This window comes from Panthera tigris, chromosome B3 (genome assembly GCF_018350195.1).
Source record: "Panthera tigris isolate Pti1 chromosome B3, P.tigris_Pti1_mat1.1, whole genome shotgun sequence".
Lineage (NCBI taxonomy): Eukaryota > Metazoa > Chordata > Mammalia > Carnivora > Felidae > Panthera > Panthera tigris.
Genome location: NC_056665.1, coordinates 67092304 through 67112433, shown reverse-complemented (window position 1 = coordinate 67112433; position 20130 = coordinate 67092304). Strand labels below are relative to the sequence as shown.

Below are 20130 nucleotides of genomic sequence, written 5' to 3'. Positions count from 1 at the left end.
TACATCTTGTTAGTTCTTACCCCAAATTGCCTGGCCCATCTCTCCAGGCTCTTTTTGATGAGGTCATAAATTCCCACCTCATCTGTTTCTTATGAATCTACCAACATCAGCTCTTAGTTCCATTTAAACCAAGTTCCTCATTGTTCCTGCATGGCTTTTTGCCAAGAAATCTTCATTCATATTGTCTCAATTCATTGCCACCATCCGTGTAAATATATCCATCCTTCAAACCAGTTTAAGTGCTAATACTTGAATGATATCATTTTCAGCTACTCCAGGTCATGCAACCATCTTCCATTTTTTAGCTTCCAATTACATTTATAGTAAATACCAATTTATCTGGCTTCATCTTACCCAGGTCTCTAGACTTGTTAGACTCTCTATGTCATGAAAAATACCAAATCATTTACTTATTTTGTACCCTTTAAAGCGATTAGCATAGACTGGTTGTATAAAAAGTCCTTACAAATACTAACTATTCAATTCTATTAGTACAACATGACACTGGCAATTAAGAGTTCACCTGTGAAACACATTCAGAGAAATGTGAGGAATAAGTTCAAAGTCATATATTGAAACAGCCACTAACTATGGAAGATGGCCTGCACCTCTTCTCTTTAAATACAACAATCAATGGACACTACTGCCTGGTCAAATTCCTTAAAGTACACTTTTAAGGACTTTACTGCCTTCCCCTAAAACTTTCAGTTATTTCTCATTGTTTAGATAATTAAATACTCATTTCAGGATTCAAAATCTCTTTCTGTCTGGTTTCAACCTCCTTTTTCAACTTCCTCTCCTACTGCTCAAAATATACTCTAAATAATCCAGCCAGTCAAAAATACTGTCCCTCTTGTAAGGCCAGTATGACTGTCAGTTTATCTCTGAAGTTACTCACAATACTTTCAACATTTAATTTTTTTTCTTTGAAATTCTCTGGCAAATATTTTTTACTTTCTTAGAGTAAATTTTAACACATCTTGTAGTTTTTATTGATCATAGTGGACATCTTGACCATAAAGTTTCACATATCCTTCCAACTCAATTATGTTCAAAATTCAAAATCTCTTGTCAAAGATATTCTGCCTACTTTTTACTTTCAAGGTCAGTCAACGGTGTTCTTTTCCATCAAGTTGGCACTGCAGGGAACAAGGCTTAAAATTCTGTCTCTCTTAAATCAACTTTGGTGAAATTCTTTTTCTTTTTCTTTTTCTTTTCTTTTCTTTTCTTTTTAATGTTTTATTATTTATTTTTGAGAGAGAGAAACAGAGCATGAGCAGGGGAGGGGCAGAGAGAGAGGGAGACACAGAATCTGAAGCAGGCTCCAGGCTCTGAGCTGTCAGCATAGAGCCCGACATAGGGCTTAAACTCATGAACTGTGAGATCATGACCTGAGCCGAAGTCGGATGCTTAACTGCCTGAGCCACCCAGGTGCCCCTCTTTTTCTTTTTGAAAATGTGATAGGTAGCTTGGATTGCAGACTGTACTTTTGTCAAACCCAGAAGGAAGATAAGTTAACTCCTATAGAACAGAGCTTGGAACACAGTTTTAAGCTTGAAACTTGCATTACACTTATCCTGGTGCATTACACTTATCTGCTTACCTTTGGCTCAAGGCAAGAATTCAGATTTCCCAATTCTATGTGAACAGTCCTGGAAGAAGCAACCAAACCTATGAACTCACACTTTTTCACCTGGTATGGTTCCACGCTCCCATCTAGCAGACAACTTTTATTTAGATGATCTTAAGAAATTTCTTGATTAAAGACTAATTGTTGCTGGTAAAGATGGCAGATTGAATCCCTATATCTACTCTCACTCCTTTCTAAAATCTTGCTAGAATGTATTTCTTAACAAGGAATAAACTGACAAAGATGGGGAACAGAAGAGAGGAAGTGACAAAATCAAACAATTTAGCAGAACGAAGAACACTGAGTCCTAGGTCAACAGTGGAGAGTGTAGAGGACCAACCCAATTTACACAGTAGAACAGCTCTTTCCCCTAAAACAGAGTAAGGAGTTGGCAGCACCAGGTACCTTGAGAAGTGAAGGAGAAATGAAAAGTGCCCCAAAATAAAGATTGATTGGCAGTCTGTTTAACAAGCAGTCAGATCCCTAAATTCCTTCCCTGTAGCCTGGCAACTGTCTTTCCTCCACCCTGGCAGAACCCTGGAAGTTTATTCTCTGCATACGGTGATGAAAACAGAGGAACTGGCGTAGGAGAAATGAGACACAGCTGAGGGAAGAGGAACTATAATAAAATGGAATCAGTTAATGTATGCACATAAGATTCTGAGACTGCTAGTCATTTATTCCTGCCTAACTCCCAGGAAAACAAAACAAAACAAATCAAATCAAAACAAAATAAAACAAAACAAAACAAATTGCAGCATGTCTTTACTTCAAGAAAGGAGATTGGAGAATCCTTTTCTTTGGAATCTAGATGGCTTAGATTAAATGACTTAGCCATACCTTCCTATAGTAAAGTTCGAGATCATAAAGCCCTATCCACACATTTAGTGCTTACAATAAAAAATTTAGGCCCTTACTCTTAAATATGAGGAGAACACCAAGGTTAGCAGAAACATCTCTAAAATTAAAGTTAGAGACCAACGGAAACAATGGAGAAAACAGACTATATACGGGAAAAGAAAACCAAAGGAAGAAAAATGAGAAACAAAAAAAGAGAGAACAACAATAAAAATAGGATACACTCTAATAAGGATAGAGTGCTATAATTTTAAAAAAGAGAATTCAGAGAACAAAAAATGAGCTTTTAGAAATTAAAAATAGGCCATGAAAAACTCAGTTGAAATTGTAACCAAATCCAAGTCCATCTGCCTGATGTGCAGCAAAGCCAATCACTGAGACAGAAGTCAGGTATGCTTCAAGAAAAGGGTTTGAGAAGCAGCCAAACGTGGAGACAAGACTGGAGGGCAAGCCTCAAATCTGCCTCCCTCCAAAGGGAGAGAATATGTTTTTTATAATCATAGGGGTTGAGATTACATACATATTGAGGAAAAGGGAAGGGAAAAGTTATGAGTATTCATGAGGGAAGATGGAGTCTGTACACTGAGCAAACATGTATGTAACATGTATGTAACATACATCCCATGTTCACTGGGGAGTGGAGACTGACACCACAATGAGGCACAATTCAGACCCTGAGTCAGGAGATTACCTGAGGGCAAGGAGAAGGAGCTACAGGCATGCTCTGAGGGCAGGTAGAAACTAGATGAGGTCCGGGACTCCTTATCTCTAGGAGATATCTTATACCTAGGCTGGAACCATAGCAATTGACCTTGAGTCCAGGCTTCTGCAGACATAGCTAGTGGATTTGTTGGGGGAGGGGGGTGTCTAAAAAGACACAGTATCTGATGGGGGGGGAATAGTTCTCTGAAAAACAAGCTTTAAACTTTCGGCTAGTTTCAACCTCATTGACCCTATGGGGCACAGTTTCAAAGGTTTGAAGATAAAATTGAAAATTCTAGAAATGGCAAAAATGAATCAGATAAAATAAGGAAAGAAAAGTTAGAAATTTAAGTAACATCTAAATAATAGGAATTCCAAGAGGCAAAAACAGAAAGAAGATAAACTTCAGTGAAATACTTCAAGGAAATTTCCCCAAACTGAAATTTTCAAACTAAAAATTCTACCTATCCTAGCACAACGGATAAAAACACACTCACTCAAGACATAGCAAATAAATTTTATAATTCTAGGAACAAAAGAAATATATACTCTTGGAGAGGAGATGGAGAGAGAAATGAATAAGATCACATATAGTTAGGGATCAGAATAATTTTGGGCTCTCAACAGTACTGAGATGCAAGGAAATAAGATCCAGAAGGAAAAATATTCTGAAAACAGAATTCTGTGACTAAAGAACCAATCCAAAGTGAGGAAAGAATGAAGACATTTATAGAAATACACAGTGTCTCAAATGTTTTACCTCCTGTGGACCCTTTCCTAAAAATCTTCTAGAGAATATGCTTCACAAAAGTGAGAATAAACAAAGAAAAAGGAAAATGTTGTGTCCAGGAAACAAGGGCTCCAAGACAGAGGGAGGATCAAGGGATCTCCAGGACTATGGGGAGATGCTAGGATGACAGCCTTACAACAGGCATAGGAGGAAACTGGTCCAGGCTACATGTCAGAAGGCGTTGGAGAAAACTTCTTCTGGGGAGAAAATTGACAAAATACTCAATACCCCTGAACATCTAGATAAGAGATTGATAAACCAGTAATGAGTACAGCATTGAATTAGTGGTGAGCACAATACTAAATAAATCAAAGAACAAGACAATTATTATTTCAAGGGAAAAAATAAAAAGTTGTACAGGAAAGGTTTATGACCAGAGTTTATTACCTAATTCAGCTGTGTATTGGGTTTTCACAGTTATCATAATGTCAACTAGACTTGCAAAATAACCATATGGGAAGATGGTAGAGGGAAAAAGTTCACATATGCGGTGGAGGTAAAGGGAGACAGCTAACTCTGCATATTCTGGAGTGATAAGTGAATAAATAATGCTAAAATTGAAGAGAGTCATGAAGTAGTAATACAAACATGTAATTTAGAGATGTGGAGGTAAATATCAAAATAATCAACTACAGAGGATGAAAGTAAGATGTTGAAATGGGAGAAGGGAAAGACTCAGAAGGTTGTTTCCGAACCAAAAGTTGAAGACTCATTTGACAAACACTGTAAAACATCACAAAAATAAGACTCCTCTTTAACATTTAAGGAATAGTTCTAAACCTTTAAAATTTGATGCAACTTTTGTATTAAAATTCATCTACTTTTTTGAACAATGAGAAAATAGTCCTGGGGGAAAAAACCCACGAAGGAGAAAATAATTTTAGAATCCATTTGTTCACTTATCAGATGATAATTTTAGGAACCTGCAGAAGTTTAAGAAGCAAGCTAAAATTGTTCTATAGTTAATTTAGAGTTACAAATGTACAATCCTTAAAGTTGTATTTTTTGATCTAGAAATTACATTCCTAGGAATTTATCTAAAGAAAATAATAATCAGAAAGGTACATGAAGATTCAGTAGGAAAGATAATAATCATAATATTATTTATAATAATTTTAAAATAAGTAAAATTATTTATAATAATTTAGAAATAACAAACATTTCCAACAAGAGATAACTCATTAAATTTGTCATAATACATTTGTAGGTAGGATACAAATATGATGGAATCCACACAGTCATTAATTAATGTATTTTCAAATTAGATATATTTATGTGGGAAAGTAAATATGACATAACGCTAGGAAAAAAAACCAAGACAAACTATATGTACCGTTGAACCTAATTATGTAAATAAAACATGCACAACTATTTAATTATGTGAACTTGTAAAAAAAGTGAACTCTCAGGAAAAAAAAACAAACTGTTTCAGAAGGCACCAACAATGTTAGCAGTGTGCATCACAGGGTGGAGAAACTATGCTTTTTATTTACTTCTCTGTACGTTATTATACTCAAATTTTCAGCAATATGCAAGTACCTTACATTGTTTTTTTTTTAATTGCCATTTATTTGTATAATTTATTCAAGATTTTTCCTTATCAGAGGCAAACATTTAGAAATATTTAATGGGTATCTTTTGTCTATGTCCTTGCAAATGTATTATTATTTTGTGTGCCTGTATTTTTAATTGATTTCCATGTCACTTTTATGCATTCAACACTTTGTTGCTATATGCACATTGAAGATATTTTTCTAACTGCAGACCTGTATTTCATAATGTGCACTCAACACATTTTAAGTAACTGGTTAATTTTAACTAACTGGCAATGGACATTCATACTGCTTCCAAGAACCCCAACACCATCAAAAATAAACCTGCAAAAACTATTTTCACTAACGTCCCCTTGTGGACTGATAGGATGGGGATATTTAATGTAGGAATTGCAATACTGCCTTCCAGAATGGTAGTACCAACCTATATTCCTAAGGTTCTGTAAAAACCTCACCTGTCAACAACTGGCATTATCCAGTTTTCTTATTTTTGTCAAATTGGTACAAGGTAACATCTTATTATTGCTTTAGTTTGTACTTCTCTGATTGCTAAATCTGTTTGATCATCTCTTCATATCTGTACTTGGTTTTGAGATATTCTTTTCTGTACAGCGTTTCTCCACAGCCTTTGCCAGTTTTCTGTTAGGATTGTTATCTACATGTTGATATATGTCAGTTAACAATCTCTTGAGAGTTTTAAATGTTACTCCAACTATTGTGTCTACTCAGTTTTCTGGGGTTTTTTATTGTAAAGCAGAAAAATTTCAGGATTATTCTTCAGTAATAACAAATTTTACTCATAATAGTAAACATTGCTAACATTTATTGAGCATTTAGAATGTGCCAGATACTGAGCTAAGCACCATATATATCATTCTATTGCTATTACTTCCATTTTATACGTGGGAAACTAACTAGATCAATGTTTGAAGTAAGCAGTAGAGTCAGGATTCACAGCTGAGCTCCTGGGTACAGAGTTAGCTTGCTGACTGCTGTCTGACACTGCCTTTTCCCCAGGCAATCTGAATGAACTATGAAAAGGACCCTTGCCCAAAGGTATCATCTTTTCTCCACCACCTCTGCCACCAACCTGTCTGTAATTCTCACGATTAAATAGTAATTTCTTCAAGGGAAATCATTATAATATACAAAAACTCCCTTAACTAAAAAATATTAACTCTTGGATACAATAATATATTAAAGGATTAACATATTAGCTCAATTAACTTATTACATTTTATAAGTCATGTCCACCCACGTTACACAAAAGGTACATAAAAGATGTTTCAGGAGATCTGAGGCAGGTGAACAAAATGGGTTCCTCTATTTAATCCCTTTTTCTCCCATTCCTACAAGGTCAAACATTTTTTTTTCTCTTTTTGAATATATTGAGTATTTGGGAGAGTTGTGCCAACAAGTTGAAAAATGAATACGTAGTTGATTTTTATCTCACTTAATGAGGTTAATCACATTATTCATAAAGACAGAGACATACAGACATTCCTTAAAATTTGATTTGTCTTAGGCAATGACAGAGAAGACAGAGTCCTAGAAAACGTGTCTTTAAAAAATTAAAAAAAAAAGTCATACCCTACAAATGCAGAAAGAAGATGGAGTTTGACAAACGACTCATTCTGCTTTAATATTAGAATCATTGTGCTCTGGGTACATCAGATTGAGGTCTCTTTTATGAGCATAAGTAAAAATGAAAGGAAAAATAAGAAAACCAAAAATCTGGGTTAAGATCTGGGTTGTGTCAGATAACTGTTGTGCATGAGGTGAGAAAAAAATTGATAACAAATTGGTGTAAAAATTTAGTTAGCACTTACTTCATGGAAAGCTCATGTACACACAGATTAGACTATGCAGAAGCCAGAGAAAAAGACACACTAGATTATTTTGCATAATTTTCTGTAACCATCAGGAAAAAATAATTCCTGCCGAAAATGTGCAATTAACCATTAATATTCAATCCTTCTCTTTTGAGCAATTTTTACCATTTTGAAAAGCTCCTTGTCAAAATCAGCAAAAATAATGACAGGTAAATCCTATAGTAAAATCCCTTCAAACATTGCTTCTGTTCCTTTTTCTCTCTCCTTCACTCCTGCAACTCCAGTTACGGGTATGACAAACTTCTCTCCTTTATATCTTTTATATTCTTCGCTTTACTTTCCATCCTGTTTTTCTTTGTGCTTCAGCCTGGATGTTTTATACCACCCTATCTTCCAGGTCTTTAATTATCTACACAGTTGTATCCTTAATTTCAGATATTGTATTTTTAAGTTCCAGAATTCTATTTGATTCTTCTGTATAGATTCCAAATTTCCCTTAAAATAGTTCACCTTCTCACCCAATGCCACAGTCATTTTAAAGTCTAGATCTGGGAATGTGATCATATGACTCCTCTGAGACTGTTTCTAGGGTGTGTTTTTTTCTCAGTTTCTCTGGTTTCAATTCTCTCATCAGATCTCCTGATATGCTTGGTAATTTCTGATTGCCTGCTGAAAACTGTATGTGAAATATTTTAGAGACAGTCTGAAGCTGTGAATCATGTTATCTTTCTTAAGAGGAAACAAGCAATATGAGTAGTAGCACAGGTTAATTCAGTCTAGGATTGGTATGATCAAAAGTGGGATATATGTATTTGCAAGGGCTGCTCTATTTCTGGTTTGCCTTTACCCCTAAGCTATAACCCATTCAGGAGACCGACTGAATACCTGGAGGGTTAACCAGGTCCACTCCACTTTGGTTTGCAGTGAATTCCAATTTGGGTCTCTCCAGTGCCATGAAAGCCCTACTCAGCTAGAGTTTTCTCCATAACTTCTTCCTATCCCTGTACCATTTTTTGAATTAGAAAATATCTTGAAGGGAATAGAGGCTCTGTTCTCACTGGAATCCCGTCAAATTTTCTCATTTTTTTTGTAATTCTCTAATGCCTTCCAACATTATTTCTGTTTTAATTTCATATAACTATTCTAATTTTTTTAACTGGGAGAGTCGGTCTGATGTAAGTTATTCCACCACAGCTGAAAATGGATGTCTTCAATGTCTATTACACTTAAAATCATATATACATTCTGACGCAGTATTTCCATTCCAGGACTTTATCCTACAGATAAATTTATTCATGCCACAAAATATATGTACAGTAATGTTCATTCCGGCATTATTTGAAGTAGCAAAAGACACGAAAGCATGAAAGAAATCAGTAAGGAATAAAGTTCATCAATAAACAATGGGCTCAATAGTTATCTACATAATCATGTTGTGGAAACAAATGACATGTACCTTTATGTGTTAAAATGGAAGATGGAGAAAAATGTGCACAGCATGCTCCAATTTAGGTAAAACTGAATAAACACTTGCATATGTATTTACATATGCAAAAAAAGTTTTTGAAGAGATACATTAGAACAGAGAAGACTGGTTGCTGTGGGAAGGGGTAGAAAACCTGGGGACTTGGAATCATAAGAGTTTTCATTTTTGATAGTGTTTGAATTTAGTTTTTATACATTACATGGTTTAATGTTATAATAAACAATAGAAAAAATATATAGCATGAGAAGTCTACATACTGGGAGTCAAAGAAGAAAATGGCAGCTCACAGGAGGCTTATTTAAGCATGACTGTGAAGTTTAGACTTTAAGGACAGTTTGGATTTACTTGAGTGAAGGAATATGGGGCACCTGGGTGGCTGAGTCAGTTGACCATCTGTCCTACTCTTGGTTTCGGCTCAGGTCATGATCTTATGGTTCATGGGTTCAAGCTCCATGTGGAGCACTGTGTAGGGCTCCATGCTAGCAGAGTGGGACCTGCTTGGAATTCTCTCTCTTATTTGTCTCTCTCCCTTTCTCTCTGCCCCTCCTCTGCTCGTGTGCACATGTACACTCTCTTTCTCTCAAAATAAAGTTTGAAAAAAAAGGAGAGAGAAAGCATGCAGAGAGGGGGAGTAGAAGATGGAGGAACAAGGGAGTACTCACTCTAGGGAAACCATCACTAGTAGCAAACTCATAAAGGATAGATAGGGTGGATGTAGAAGACTGCCTATTTTTACAAGCCTCAGTTTCCCCAAGGACACATTGGGCTGTGTGTAGGAGTTAAATTTTACTTTGAGGCAATGGGGAACAATGCAAAAGTTTACAAGCAAAGTGTAATATGATCAGATTTACACTTCACATGTGTGATGATGACAGTCCTGTGGACGATGGATTGACAAGGGGTAAGGTGAGGAGGAGAGACTTGAGCTAGAAGAATGCAATAACCCCAATGCACTGACAACAAGGATTAAAAGGGGCAGATAATAAGATAGAAGGTAGAATTAAAAGAAGTCAGGGCCTTATTTATGAATAATGGAGCCTATGAAATCATTTATTATGATTCACTGTTTCTTGGTCTTGGACAACTGGGTAGAAGACAGAACCTTTCATGGTCAGGACACATAAAAATGGCATGGATATGTCACCAAAGAAATGTTTAGTTCTGCACAATTGAGATTGAAGTGCTTGAGTCATATAAGAGAGAAAGGTGTCCAGGTGAATACAGATGTCTGGAGCATAAAAAGATGGCGGAGGAACAGTCTTAATTGTCATAAGAATAAAATTGGTAGCTGAAGTCATGGGGGGTATTTAGTATCACCACAGGAGGAAGGCTATGGATGGGACCACCACTTATAAGGGGTGGGACATATATGGTAAGCCTCAAAAGGAAGCTAAGAAAATATTCAGAAAGCCTTCAAGACTTAAGTAGTAGAAGCCAATGGATGACAAGTTTCAAGAAGGCTTACACTCTTTCAGAGAAATCTAGAAATATAGGGCTTGAAGTGTGTTGTTGGTATTGAAGAACTACAAGATGATATATATGATCACTGTGTTAGAAGTACTTAGTGCTTGTTTAAAGATCAGATTCCTGGTCCTTCTGAACTCAGATTTCTTATGGTGGGAAACGAGTACATACATTTTAACAAGGTCCCCAGTAAACTTCACTCTCAGGTCTGAAAGTAACGGTGGCAGACTGTCCACTCCGTAAGAACAAGAATTTTTTTGTTTAATTCATCGTGTATACTTAGTGCTCACCACAGCATCTGCCACATAGCAGGTCCTCAATAAATGCTAAGTAACTTAAGGATGAGAGCAATGAATGGACGCACAGACAGATGAACACACAACTGCAGGAAAGAACTAAAGAACTAGTATCTTTGCCAAAAACCTTGGTAAGATTACTGGAACTTACGTTCTAGTGGGATGGGTGAGGGCACAACAGATAATACACAGGTAAACAGATAAACATGGTAATTTGTAGAGATCTATGTAAACTGGGGTAGTCTGGGAAAGCTTTTCTGAGGAGGCAGCATTTGAGCTGTCGCTTAAATTATGAGAAAGCAGTCGCCATGTGAAGGTCTGAGGTAAAAAACATTTCGGGCAGAGCAGAGTTCTAAGAAAAAGGGCAAACAAGTGTGTTTAAGTAATGAGGAGGCATCTGTGGCTCTGGCCCAGTGAGTGAGATGGAGACTGGCAGAAAACGAACCCAAGAAGATTGAGTGGATGCAGATCATACATGGTTTTGTCGGCTGTGGTCTCATAGGAATTTGATGTTATTCTAATTGCAATGAGAAACTGTTTAAATTAAACAAAGCACTGAAATGATTTGATTTACACTTTTAAAAAATTACTTTGGCATCTGTATGAATAATGGATTGTAGCAGGGCAGTGGTGGAAGTAAGTAGACCACTTAAGGGTTGATGAAGTACTCCGGACAAGAGAGGATTATGGTGGTAGCAACAGAGATGGTGAGAAGTGCTTGGGTGTAGAAGATATTCCGGAGACGGAACAGACAAGATCATGCTAACGGGTTGGCAAGAGTAAGTAACGGAAAGGGGAGTCTAAAGAACTTGGATTTTAGCCAGTGAGCAATGGGGACTTAAAGTTTTGAAGTGAGTAACACAATTACAGTAGAATATATTAGAACAGTTATCTTCAGGCAGTGAGCAAAATGCATTCTTTGGGAAATGAAACGGAAGGTAGAGGCAAATTTGGGGTTGTCAATAATACTGTAGGCCTGACGTGTGACAGGCACTGAACTAAGGTGAAGACAAAATGAATGGCAAAAAGTGAGGTATAGCTATAAAGACCGCCATCAAGTTTGTGGAGATTTAATTTGCAGTGCCTCCGGGCACCAGAGCTTTGCAGAGAAATTTGGCCAAGCAAGATTTGGGAATCATCAGAATATAGCTAGTTATTAAAGCCATGTGAGTGACTGATTAAACCCAGAAAAAGGTGATAGAGTAAAAATGGAGTCTAGACCAGGAACTGACAAAAGAGACTAAGAGTAACCAGAACAAAAGGAGAAAAACTAGGAGAATGTGGCATCACGGACGCTGATGGGGGCATTTTAAGAAGTGTTTATAGCTGTCAGATAAGGGCTAAGAAGCATTGGTTGGGTTTGGTAAAACAGAGATTGTGGGCGATCTTGGTCAGAGCTGTATCCATTTGGAGGTGTTGAGAGAAGCCAGACTCCAGGTATGTGAGGCGTCTGGGACAGGAAGAAGCACTGACCACGAATATAAAGAACACTTCTGAAATTTCTGGTTTGGAAGCAAAAAAGAGAAGCAGCTAAAGCAATAAACAGAGTGGAGGAGGGGTGGAATCTGGCATGGGAGAGACGGTGGTATGTGTTACTATGATGTGAAGGACACAATAAAGAGAAAGAGGAGGAAGATACAGGAGGGGATGAGTGTTTGCAAGGTCTGCAATCCCAAAGCCTTAGTTGCCTGTGCTACAAAGACTCTACATGCTTGAAACCTGAACTTGTAACTTTAGATTTATGGAGCAGCTTGCAAAAAGCTTTTTTGCCAAAGCCCCAGTCTCTCATTTCTGAAGTTCTCTTTCTTTCGCCCCCATAAACTTAATTTCGTTATTTATCTACATTGCTTTTTTCAGAGGCAACATTTAGTCTGATGGTAGGGAATAGATGTGAACATAGGTATCAGGTTGTGAGAAGCTGTAGCCGCTGTGAGAAGAGTCCCATCAGAGCAGTATAAAAAGCAACCATGTTCATTTAGCTCAACTTAAGTGACAACAAATAATCTAGAAATCAAATGTAATTTGTGGCAAATATATGCTCACTTCATTTTTATTTTGATCTTTATTTACTATTTGCCTCGCACATATTAGATGCTTACTAACGCTTGATGAAAAAAGGAATTAATGTTTCAGAGATTTCTAAGCATTTGGTACATATTGGTAAACCATAAAATAAATGCAAATAACTGAAAGAAAATATGAAATCCACAAAGTTAGTAAAGAAGGTAACTGCTAACATATCATGGCAATAGTATTAACAATGTCTAGAAATAATGTTGATAAATTAAGAGCAGTGGAGGATAAAATGCTAACTTATTAGAGGAGTTCCATTCTTTCATAGAAGTAGGGTAATTTTCTTTTTTTCCATCATAATTGTGACATAAAATATTCTTACAATTATATCTTTTAGTTATCATTGCCATACTAATAACATTTGCTCCCAAACTCTCATAAAATATAATACACAGTTAATAGAAAAGAATCAAAATAACTAAATCTTTCTTTAATGTTTAGAACACATTTAGGATTTGACAACGATATGGGTTTAACAGTTGTTACTTGAAACCTTAAAATAATTTTTTTGCTACTCTGCAGGTTAATTTCCTAATTGGTAAAAGAGAAGAGGTTAGATTAGATAATATCTGAAGGAAGTTCCTACTCACATTTCTGATTGAAAAGCATATGATCACAGAGACCATCAGCTACTTTAGGAATATAGTACTTTTTATATAGCATACAATGTCCATTTTAATAAAAGAAACCTTCTTACAGGACAGTTTCCTTTTGGTATAACTTACTGTTTTATTCAGACCCAAAAGCTGGTAATGATTTTCATAATTAATTTTAGACATTTTTATATCCATTAGAAGTTTAATTTTTTCACAAAACTATATCATGAATGTTATCTGAGTTTTTCCAAAATAAAATTAATTTTGTAATCATCATATGACGGCCTCACTTTTTCTTCCTTTAGAGGCCTATATTTTGAGAAATAGTATAAATTCTTACCTCTAAGAGATAAGGTTCCATTTGATCCAGGGTTTTTCCAAGATGCTTATCTGGATCTAAACCTGCCAAGAAAGGTTACATTTTTTTTTAAGATAACTATTGGAGTATGGAACCCAATTTGACAATAAGTTATATTTAATATAAAAAAATAAAGATAATTATTGGATTGGATGTTTAAAGACGCATTCCCCTACCCTCTGCCCCTCCTTGCCTAGGAAACCAGTACATGTATATTTCAAATTGCTTTGATCCTAAAGTAAAATATATTTTCCTATTCCCCTTGGATAACTGGTTTTCTTGCTCTTGAAAGGTTTTATACCAAATCATTTGATTGCACTGTATCAGCTTCCAGATACATTGTTTCAATTCATTTTGAGCAACTGTAATTAGGATGGAAAACAGGTTTCATTTCAAAGGTCATTTATGTCCTCGGTATTTTAATTATTGTCATTATTTTACTGATGGACAACAGTGAGAATTTTCTTATGTGTCCCTATTCTATCTAAGCTTTAAAATTCTTACTTTGAGAGTAAGAGTAGAAAATAGGAGAGTGGTAGACCATTATGCTTTTATAATTAATTCACCTCAAAGGAGGGTACGAACAAGGACAAAAATAGTTACATTATCAAATTAAATGACATTTCATTTCAATGACCACTTGTGCAATAATGTATTTCCTAAGCAAAGACAGAGACAGCTCTGAAAAAATTGTTATTGTACCAACAGCATGTGCATAATCTTAGATAGAGATGTTCAACTGATATAGTAGAGTTTATGTAGGTGACAAGGTATAGGCAGATACGTATGGACAATAAACTCTTCCCACATAACAAAACTCACTTGCCAGTGAAGAAAAAGTCACATGCCAAATGGCTGCTATAGAATGAAATAATTCATTTTAGATATTACATTCATAATACAATTAGATATTTACATCCATAACATATGTATTGGCCTAGCCTCATTTAAATAAGTTATTTTTATTTCTTAGGGGATTAAACTATTTAGCTTATTAATTACACAAACTGATTAATAATTTTCTGCTCCTAGTTGGATGCCTTTTTTGGTAACATGATATTTCTTATAATCACACATCAGAAGAAGGGAAGTCAGGCAAAGACTGAGGATTCTTCTGCCACTGAGTATTTTTAGGTGAAACTCAAAGCAAAAAAAACTCAGACCAGTAGCACTATGGAGACTTTCTGAGTCAACTCCCTTCACAAAAATCTTATTCTGATGGTCTATTCACTAAAATTAAAATTGCAAGGAGATGGGTGAACGCATAAATGAACCAATCACTGACTTTGTCTGGTTCCTCCACGTCTACCACCACTTAGCAATTCAGTATTTAGAATGAACAAGTAAATGAAATGCTTTGACAGAAACACCTGTATAATCACCACCCACATTTAACAAGCATTAACATCATGTCATATTTCCTCCACAACATTTTTTTTTAAGAAATAAACACCACCAACACAATAGAATGTCCCAGTATATTTACTCTTAATCTATATCCCCTATTCCTTCTATAATGTAACCACTCTTCTAAAATTACATTTTTATAATTTTACTGTAAATGTATGTATCCAAACAATATTTATTATTGTTCATGTATATTAAATTTTTACATAAGTGATGTCATCTTTAACTTGATTTTTTTGTTTCACACTGTGAAAGAGATTTACTTATATTGATTACTATGGCTCTTGTCCATTCATTTTTACTATTGTATTCTATTCCATTATATGGGTATACCAGAATTTAATTATACACCTCTGATAGATGGGTACTTGGGCAAAGGCTGTTTCTAATTTCTGTTTTGCCACAAGTACTTTTTATGCTGCAGTGAACATGCTTTTATGTGAAATTACTATGACAGAGGAGAATATATACATATAATTATATACATTATTGTATATATGCGTGTGTGTGTGTGTGTGTGTATGTGTGTAATCTTCAAGTCTATTAGATATTGCCAAATTACTCTCTAAAGAAGTATTACCATTTTACTTCCACTTTCAGGGACATAGAATTCATATTTCACATAATGTGAAAATAATTTAGTGGTGTCAGAATTTTAAATCTTTGTTAATCTGATATACATACATATACACATATATGTAATATACATGTATACATTGAAATATATAAAATACACACATAATTGTTTTAGATATTTTAGTTTTAATTTTCTGATTACTGTTAAAAGTAAGCACCATATCAGGTCCAGATGGTTTCCCAGGTGAATTCTACCAAATAAGTAAGGAAGAGTTAAAACCTACTCTTCTCAAACTATTCCAAAAAAAAAAAAAAAAAAAGAAAACTACAGGCCAATATCTCCGATGAACACAGACAAAAATCCACAGCAAAATATTAGCAAACTGAATCCAACAATACATTAGAAAACCATTCATCATGATCAAGTGGGATTTATTCCAAGGATGCAAGGGTGGTTCAATATTTTCAAATCAATCAACATGATACATCAAATTAACAAGACAAACAGTAACAGCTATATGATCATCTCAAAAGATGCAGAAAAAGCACTTGACAAAGTATAAGATTCATTTATGATAAAAACTCTCAACAAAGTATGTTTAGAGGGAACATAACAAATAAAAGTCACGTATGAAAACCCCACAGCTAACATTATTCTCAATGGTAAGAAACAGAGCTTTTCCTCTAATATTAAGACAAGACAAGAAAGTTTACTCTCCTCCCTTTTATTCAACATAGTACTACAAGTCCTAGACACAGCAATCAGGTAAGAAAAAGAAATAAAAGACATCCAGACTGGTAAAGAAGAAGTAAAACTTACACTATTTGCAGATGACATGATGCTATATATAGAAAACTCTGCAGACTCCACCAAGAACCTGCTAAAACTGATAAATGGATTTAGTAAAGGATACAAAATTCATGCACAAATAATCTGCTGCATTCCTATATACCAATAATTCTGTAGCAGAAAGAGAAATTTAAAAAAATAATCCCATTTACAATAGTACCAAAAGGAAAAAACTATCTGGGAATAAGCCTAACAAAAGGCAGTGAAAGACCTATATTCCAAAAAAATATAAATCAATGATGAAAGAAATTGAACATGACAAAAAAAAAAATGGAAAGATATTCCACGATCATGGATTGGAAGAAACAATACTATTAAAAGGTACACACTACCTGAAGCAATTTATAGATTTAATACAATCCCTATCAAAATACCAATAACATTCTTCACAGAACTAGAATAGATAATCCTAAAATTTGTATGGAACCACAAAAGACCCCTTAATAGCCAAAGCAGTCTCAAGAAAGAAGAACAAAGCTGGAGGTGTAACAATCCCAGATTTTAAGACATACTACAAAGCTTTAATGGTCAAAAGAGTTTAGTACTGGTACAAAAACAGATACATAGATCAATGAACAGAATGGAGAGCCCAGAAATAAACTGACACATTCAAGGTCAATTAATCTATGACAAAGGGGGCAAGCATATACAATGGGAGAAAAGACAGTCCAACAAATGGTGCCCGGAAAACTGGACAGCTACATGTAAAAGAATGAAACCGGACCATTTTCTTAAAAATAAAATGGATTAAAGACCTATTTGTGAGACCCAAAATCATAAAATTCCTAGAAGAAAACAGGTAGCAATTTCTTTGACATCAGCCATAGAAACACATTTCTAGATATGTCTCCTCTGGCAAGGAAAACAAAAGCAAAATCAAACTACTGGGACTATGCCAAAATAAAAAGCTTTTGCACACTGAAGGAAACCATCAACAAAACAAAAAGGCAACCTACTGAATGGGAAAAGATGCTTGCAAATAATATAACTAGTAAGGGGTTATACAAAATATATAAAGAACTTACACAACATTAAAACTCTCCCCAAATCATCTGATTTAAAAATAGGTGACAACCTGGGATGCCTGGGTGGCTTAGTTGGTTTAACATCTGACTTTTGATTTCAGTTCAGGTCCTGATCTTACGATTCATGAGATCAAGCCCCACATCAGGCTCTGCAATTTGAAGAGCCTGCTTGGGATTCTCTCTCTATCCCTTTCTCTCTGCCCCTCCCCTGCTCATATGCCTGCATATGTTCACTCTCTCTAAAAATAAACAAATATTTTTTTAAAATGAGCGGCTAGCTGAATAGACATTTTTTTCAAAGAAGACGTACAGATGGCCAACAGACACATGAAAAGATGCTCAACATCACTCGTCATCATGGAAATGAAAATCAAAACCACAATAAGGTATTAATTTACACCTGTTGGAATGGCTAAAATCAAAAACATAAGAGATAAGTGTTTGTGAGCACGTGGAGAAAAAGAAACCCTTGTGCACTGTTGGTGGGAATGCAAATTGGTGGAACTACTATGGAACACTATGGAGGTTTCTCAAAAAATTATGCTTTATGTATTTGAGAGTTATGTTGTTATGTGCATACACATTCATAATCTCTAAAACTTCTTGATAAGATTATTTCTTTATCCATTAGTAACAACCTATTCATCTCCATATGTCTCCGTATGTGGTTTTTATCTTATATCTTATTTACCAATGTTACGACACCAGCTTTATTTTGTTAATATTTTACTGGCATATATTTTTCCATCATTTATTCTCAAATTTTCTATGTGCTTTTGTTTTAGATGTCATTTATAAGCTACATATAATTGGATTTTTAAAAATTTTATCCTATCTTATAAATACAACTCTAAAGAATGGAGTTTAAAAATCTTACTGTAGATTTCCTGTTAAGCTTTATACAAATTTGTTCCTTTGCTCTTTTCTGCTTCATGCTATAATGAAAGGATTTTTGTCTGTTTGTTTTCTCTACTGATTAGGAAGCTATAGACTGAATTTCTACTCTTTTAGTAAATACTTGTAATTTTTAACATTCAAAACCATATTTTTAAAGTCTAAATGTATTATCTAAACTGGGACGCACCTGGGTGGCTCAGTTGGTTAAGTGTCCGACTTTGGCTCAGGTCATGATCTCATGGTTCATGAATTCAAGCCCTGCATTGGGCTCCGTGCCGGCAGTTCAGAGCCTGGAGCCTGCTTCGGATTCTGTCTCTCCCTCTCTCTGCCCCTCCCCACTCCAATCTCTCTCTCTCAAAAATAAATAAACATTAAAAAAAATAAATGTATTATCTAAGAAGTATGAATCTTAGAATATGAATCTAACTATTTGTTTAGCATCCTTTTGACTAAGAGAAATTAGCATGTTTTCACTGGTACTAAATAAGCCCTACCATTTCAGTTGTTATTATTGTGTTAATTCTTATTTCCACCAGTTCTGGCAAGAAAAATTAAGCCTGCCAACATATTCTACCATGTCTATGTTCACAATTGTTTCTCATTAACTTCTCCTGGAATTCAATCTATTTCTAACTGAAATCCATTCTTTATTACTAATTTTTTTTTTTTTTTTTTTTTTTTTTACTGAAGATCTGTGAGTGGTAAAACCTCTTAGGTTTTAGATGTCTGATAATATCCTATTTAACTTTCATCATTACATAATAGATTAGTTATAATATATTCCTTCTTCAGAAATTAGTTGTTCCTAATAAGATTTATGCTGTCAGCTTAATAGTGCTTCCCATATAATATTTATTTTTTCTGTGCTAAACTGTACAGTTTTCAACGTACTTGTGACATACTATAATGTTAACATAATGTGTGTAAATGTATGTTTGTTTATTTTTATTTATTTTGAGAGAGAGAAGGTGCAAGTGGGGAGGGAAGAGGGTTAGAATCCCAACCAGGCTCTGGGCTGTCAGAGTGGAGCCTGATGTGGGGCTCAAACTCAGGAGCCGTGAGATTATGACCTCAGCCGAAGTTAGAATCTTAACTGACTGAGCCACCTAGGTGCCCCAGTTTATTTTTATTTATACCCTATAGCACCTAATGTACACTTTCAATTCTAAAATTTACATTTTTATTCCAGTCTAGGAAATTTTCAGTCATTATGTCTGTAAATACTGTTTTTCTGCCTTCTATTTTTTTTCTGAAACATCTATTACACAAACATTGCCCTTTACCAATCTATCTTAGTATTTTTAAATTGCTCTTTCAATTTGTTTTTCTCCCTCTATGTTGTCTTTTGGGTTATTTTTCCTGCTTCATTCATTCTCTTTGACTTGACTCACCTAGAGTTTATTCTATCCACTGAGTTTTTTTGATTTTTTTAAGTGACTGTATGCTTCATTTCCAATATTTCTTTTCTTTTTTAATGTTTATTTATTTATTTTGAGAGAGAGATAGAGGGAGAGAGAGAGAGACAGAGAGAGAGAGAGAGAGAGAGACAGAGAGAGAGAGAGAGAGACTGAATGGGGGAGGGGCAGAGAGAGAGGGAGAGAGAGAATCCCAAGAAGGTTCTGAGCCACCCAGATGCCCCTCCAATATTTGTAATTGGTTACTTTTCATATCAGTCTCTTGCTATTCCAATGTGATTTGTTTTTCTAATTGATTGCTTTTTCTTTAATGGATGTTTTA

The 20130-nt window shown here is 35.1% G+C and overlaps 1 protein-coding gene across 1 annotated transcript in view; it reads right to left on the bottom strand.

Moving 5' to 3' along the window:
- DPH6 (diphthamine biosynthesis 6) overlaps positions 1–20130 on the bottom strand; it is a 172205-nt gene that overhangs the window by 18421 nt on the left and 133654 nt on the right. The window contains exon 6 of the mRNA XM_042989216.1: positions 13621–13682. Within this exon, the coding sequence (XP_042845150.1) occupies positions 13621–13682 (62 nt within the window). The remainder of the gene's footprint in view (positions 1–13620; positions 13683–20130) is intronic.